The following is a 6,000-nucleotide window of genomic DNA, read 5'->3' as shown; positions in this document are numbered from 1 at the left end:
CCCTGCAGTATACACAACAAAAGTGATGCTACCTTTGTTTTGTAATTTACCGGGCAATTGGCAGCCACTCCTTTTCAGGACATTAAATAATCATTTGTCAAGTTCTATTTATCATCTGTAACTGAAGATATGGACTCCAAAATGACTGTTCCTGTCAGGCTGATTTTTATTTAAGCAGCTGCTTTTCTCATCTCTTGGAAAGAGAATTTTAGAAATGGTTAGCTTAGAATTCATTATTATTTTAATGTCATATTGCCAACTAAAAGGAAGTTGAGAACAGGACATGGCGTTAAGTTTGGATGTAAGTAGCAGGGAAAGGAGGAAAATGAAGGAGCTACAATTATACACCTTGATACAGCTTGGAGGGAACCCAAGAAACATCTAACCTGACCTTTCCTCCTACACACGAGTCAACTAATTTCACGACCATTATAATAAAAGACCAAAGACTAAACCAAAACCCTTATCCTGGCTCCAAGTGCACAACTCATTTTTAAAGACGGGAATGGGGCTCAGTCGTTTCAGGTCCTGCCTAATGCCCCTCTTCCAGTTCTAGGACCCTGCCTCTCAAGGAGCCCGAGCGAGGGAAATGTAATATTGGAAGGAGGGGAAGTCAGTAGACAGGGGCGTGAGAGCCTAGAATCCTGAGAAAACACCCCCAAATCGGCCGTCATCTACTTTGAAACTTGGGGGTGGGTGGGCCTTGAACTAATCCATAATGCCAGAAACTCCCAGTTTGAGGATCTGCCCTGAACAACCAACCAACTTCTACCGTCCAGCGCCGAATACAACAAATTCCTACTGTCCTGGCGACCGCGAACAACGGCCTGCGTTCTCTGTGGGTTCAAGAGTAAGCCCACCCAATCCTGAAGACCGCCTTCCTGTCAAAGGACTGGGAGGCGACAGCCCGCACGTCCACACCGAAAGAGTAACAACAACCTTGTCTCCAGGGCGAGAGCAATGACGTCAAGCCGCCCCGTTTCTAGCATCGCGAGACTGCGCTCCCCGCCGCCCGCGCCTCCTGCCAGGCGGCGGCTGGGATGGCAAGCCGCATAGCTGAGGCGGTGACGATAGCAGAGGTTTTGCTATTGGATGAAGAGGCTTGAGGGACGGGGTGGCTTGGTGAACAAGGAGAGACAGAGGCAGGTGGCCCCTAGAGAGCGAGGCCAATGGAGGCCAACATGCCGAAGCGAAAGGAGCCTGGCAAGTCCCTCCGAATCAAAGTCATCTCCATGGGCAACGCTGAAGTGGGAAAAGTGAGTACACCGCGCTGGTAGGGGCGGGATCTCAGCGCGGCCGGGCGACGTGCCGATTGGCTGGAAGGACCGCCACTCAAGAGCCCGGGGCCCAGCCTCCTCCCCGCCCCTGAGCAGGCCCAGGGCTACTCCTAGGGGATGCGGCTCCGGGAGGAAAACTGTCCCAACCTTTTTGACCTTTCGGTTCCCGCCTCTTCCACCGATGTCTCCTTCCTTAAGAAGGTGCCTGGTGTGGACTCCAACCCCAGAATGTCCCAAAAGAGAGTAAGGAGGCCTAGGTCCTAATGTCAGATCGTCTGCTTAGTTACCGTGTCTATGTTTCAGGTGACCAGTCCAGGACTTAGAGGTGGGGAATAAGAAGTTACTACAGAAGTGCTAGGCGCTGAAAGGAATTTACTAGGGTGTGTGTGAGGATTTGGTATTTGTAATCATCGGGAGCCCAGGATCTATGTCTCCATCATAAGAGAGTATAACTGATGCTGACGTATTTCACACAGGAGGCGCAATGGATGTCAAAGCCTGATTTTTGTTGTTGTTGTTGTTATTTCTGGTAGTGTCATTACATCCATTGTTTCAAAGAAGTCTTAGTTCACCGTCTTTCAGCTCCGTCTAGTGGGTACTGGCTATTAACTTTCCCTTAGTATAGCGGGGTGGAGCCTGAGTGGCTCACATAGTTAAGGGCAGAACTACTAGTTGAAAGTTTGGTAATTTGAACCCACCCAGAGGCACCTCTGAAGACACGCCTGGCTCTCTGCTTCCAGAAGGTCACAGCCTTGAAGACCATATGGAGCAGCTCTGGTCTGTACATAGGGAGTTGACTCAAGGGCAACTAATAACAGTATGGGGGGCGGGCAAGACATGACCCGAAGCCTTTCCCCAAATGAATTCTAAGAATGCCTCCCTTTCACCCAAGTTATCTCTCCTTCTGGGTAAGTGGAAACTGTTAAGAGCCTCCCAAGTTCAACAAATCAGTGACAGAGACAGGATTAGAACTTGGCTGTTCACACTTCCACTGCAGTGTTTTTCCACCATTGCGTTGTATACTGTCAAAATCAAAGTGTTGAGGCCAGTGCCCTGAACATAGGAGATGCTCAATAAATGTTTATTAGTATCTTTCCTTTCCATTTAAGATTATTCTATATACTACTTATATGTTTGTCTGCCACTGAAAGTCAACAAACATTTATAGTCATTTCTGTACCAAGCATTAACAAGAAAAGAAAAAGCCTTTACAATGTTATGTACTAGACTAGCTAAGTGAGTATGTATCACTTTTGCAATTTTACTATGCTTAATGGCACAGCATTAGAAGCAGCCAAAATCCCCAGTATCACCATACTTAGTTAACATTGTTCTAGATGTGTTAGCCAATGCAATTAGACAAGAGAAAGAAATAAAATATAAAACATCAGAAAGGAGAGGGCAAAACTGTTATCATTTGCTGATGACACGTTTGTTTATCTGAAACCCCAAGATCAACTGAAAAACTATTAGAAACAATAAGAAAATTCAATAAGGCAAAAATTAATAGCATAAAAATTAATAGCTTTACTGTATCCAAATTATAATCAATTGGAATATATAATCGAATAAACAATTTTAATTTACAACAACAAAAATAAAGTGGTTATGTTTAAACTTAAGAAATAGGTAAGACCTCTATGCAGAAAAATCTCAAACTTGACAAAAGGACATAAAATTAGTTAAGTAAATGGAAATATATACTTTTTCCCTAGATAACATCACTCAGTATTGTAGAGATGTCAGTTCTTTAAAATAATCTGTAAATGTAACTCAGTCACAGTTAAAGTACCAATAGAATTTTTTTTCAGAACATAGTAAAAGTTATTAAAGTCCTTATGGAAAAATAAACATGAGAATAATCGAGAAAAGTATTTTAAAAAAGAAGAGAAACGAAAGGAGACTAACTCTGCCAGGTATTGAAACATATTTTAAAGCTACCAAGCTTTTCTTGTTGGTACTGGAAAAGAAATATAGAGACATAAGTGGAATAGAATAGAGCCCAGAAATAAACTCAAACACATAAGGAAATTCAGTTTATAACAAATGTGGTAAAATCATGGGAAAGCAGGGACCATTTAATAAGTACTGTTGGAACAACTACCTACTATTGGAATGTGGGGGAAAGGTGTAGATTCCTATTGCATTCCTTTCTTGAAAATGAATTCTAGGTGGATAAAAATTGAAATGTAACTTTTTAAATGATTATTTTGCCCATGTTATGAAAGTAGCACATGATCATTTTAAAGAATTTGGACAATATAAGAAGATACACAGGTAACCCTTGGATCAAAGAGGAAATCAAAACAAATGACAAAGTAGCTAGAAAGCAATGAAAAGGAGAAGTAAAAAAAAAAAAAAAACAAAACCTGTTGCCGACAAGTCAGTTCCAACTCATAGCGACCCCATAGGACAGAGTAGAACTGCCCTAAATGGTTTCCAAGGAGCACCTGGTAGATTCAAACTCCTGACTAGCAGCCGTAGCTCTTAACCATTATGCCCCCAGGGTTTCCGAGACTGTACCAAAACCTTCAAGACAAAACTAAAAATGTAGTCAAAGGAAAATGTATTATTTTATTCATTTCTAAAGAAGAAAGACAAAAGCTAAAGTAATAATTGCACAAATTTGTGAATATACTAAAAACCACTGAATTGTATACTTTAAAAGGATGAATTTTATGGTATATGAATTATATCTCAATTTAAAACAAAACAAGGGAACTTAACACCTTAAGAAATGAGGAAAAAAAGACAAAAAAAAAAAAAAAGAATCCTTTGGAAAGATGAATGAAAAAGGTGCCTAAAATTTTTTAAAGAAAAACAGAGAAAGCAAAAAAAAATTACAGTTAGTACTGAAAAGGAGACATAAACACATACTGGAAGAGATTAGAAAAATATTACATATAATTCTATGGGGACACTTTTGAAAATCCAGAGGAAGTGGAGAATTTCCTAACAAAATACAAATTGCCAATTTTGTATTTTTTTTTTGAGTCAATTTTGACTCAAAAAAAAAAAAAAAGTAGAAAACTCAACGAACCAGTCATCTCAGGAGAAATTAGAAAACTAATTAAAGATTTACCATCCAAAAACATGTCAAGACCAGATGGTTTCGTGGATGAGCTTTATTGACTTTTGTTGTTGTTTTTGTCATGAGTCGATTTCTGACTCACAGCGACCCCATGTGACAGAGTAGAACTGCTGTAATCTTTATGGGAGCCGATCACCAGGTCTTTCTGTAGCGGAGTGACTGAATGGATTCAAACCACCAACCTTTCGTTTAGCAGTGGAGTGCTTAACTATTGCCCTTAGATAGCACATAATATTAGTTATTACAAGCCAAAGAAAAAAAAAGGCACCCAAATTCATATATGAAGTCATAATAATCTAGTAAAACTTGATGTAATACTAGAAAAATATATACCAATTTCACATATACTTAGAAGATGTAAAATGCCTAAATAAAATATTAAGAAATAGAATTCGGCTACGTATCAAAAACATGTAGGAGTTCCTGAGTGGTACAAATGGTTAAGCACTATACTACTAGCCAAAAGGTTGGCAGTTTGAACCCATGCAGGGCCCCTTGGGAAACAGGCCTGGTTGGTGGTCTGCTTCCAAGAAGTCACAACCTATGGTGTCACCAGGAGTGGAAATCAACTTGATGGCAACTACGAACAGTAACAAATTAACAAGTAGAATTCATCCCAGGAATGCCAGAGTGGGTCAGTATCAGGAAGTTGATCAACATAATTTGTTACATCAACAAACAAATTAATAGAGAAAAGCTATATGATAACTTTCAGTACTTAAAAAACATTTGAGTAGTGTCCAGCGTCTTAAAGGTTTGTGAGCAACCATCTAAAATACACCTCTTGGTCCTGTTGTGTTTGGCACAAAGAAGAATGAAGAAAACCAAATACACAAGGAAAATATCAGTCCAAAGGACTAAGTGACCACATGAACCACAGCTTCCACCAGCCTGAGACCAGAAGAATTAGATGGCACCCAGCTACCGTCACCAACTGCTCTGACAGTAACAATAGAGGATCCTGGACAGAGTGGAAGAAAAATGTAGAACAAAATTCAAATTCATGAAAAAAGCCCAGACTTAACCGGTCTGACAGAGACTGGAGGGTCCCCCGAGACTACGGCCCCAGACACCCTACTAACTCAGAGCTGAAGCTACTGAAGTCCACCCCTTTCAGCCAAAGATCAGACAGGCCTACAAAGCAAACAATACACATATGAGAAACGTGCTTTTAATTCAGTCAAGTGTAGGAAACCAAATGGGCAACACCTGCCCATGAGAAAAGACAAGAAGGCAGAAAGGATCAGGAAACCTGGACGAATGGGCACAAGGAACCCAGGGTGTAAAGGGAAAGGCGGAGCATTCTGACACATTGCAGGGATTGCAACCAATGTCACAAAACAATTTGTGTATAAATTTTTGAATGAGAAACTAATTAGAGCTGTAAACTTTCACCTAAAACACAATTGAAAAAAATTCTTGGGACCTTCTACATAGACAACTATATTACCTACAATTAAAGACAGTTTGACTTTTTTCTTACTAATTGTTAGGCATTTTTGGCTAAGACTGCCGATAAAATATTACATATATGTAGGAAAAAAACAACATTTGATATAATCCAGTAGTCAGTCCAAATAAACACTTAAAGAAAAATCAGGATAAAATGAAGCTTTTTAAACAAAATAAGGA

The 6,000-nt window shown here is 40.1% G+C and overlaps 1 protein-coding gene across 2 annotated transcripts in view; it reads left to right on the top strand.

The window, feature by feature from the left end:
• Window positions 1–1,012: 1,012 nt before the first annotated feature.
• The window catches only part of DNAJC27 (DnaJ heat shock protein family (Hsp40) member C27), an 88,346-nt gene continuing 83,358 nt past the window's right edge, over window positions 1,013–6,000 (top strand). The window contains exon 1 of one of the 2 annotated variants that reach the window (XM_049902760.1): window positions 1,013–1,256. In XM_049902760.1, coding sequence (XP_049758717.1) covers window positions 1,093–1,256 — 164 coding nt within the window. In that variant the 5' untranslated portion in view covers window positions 1,013–1,092. The remainder of the gene's footprint in view (window positions 1,257–6,000) is intronic. The other variant, XM_049902759.1, reaches the window with a different exon arrangement.

The sequence above is a fragment of the Elephas maximus genome, chromosome 12, assembly GCF_024166365.1.
Source record: "Elephas maximus indicus isolate mEleMax1 chromosome 12, mEleMax1 primary haplotype, whole genome shotgun sequence".
NCBI lineage: Eukaryota > Metazoa > Chordata > Mammalia > Proboscidea > Elephantidae > Elephas > Elephas maximus.
This window is presented reverse-complemented; position numbering and strand designations above follow the sequence as displayed.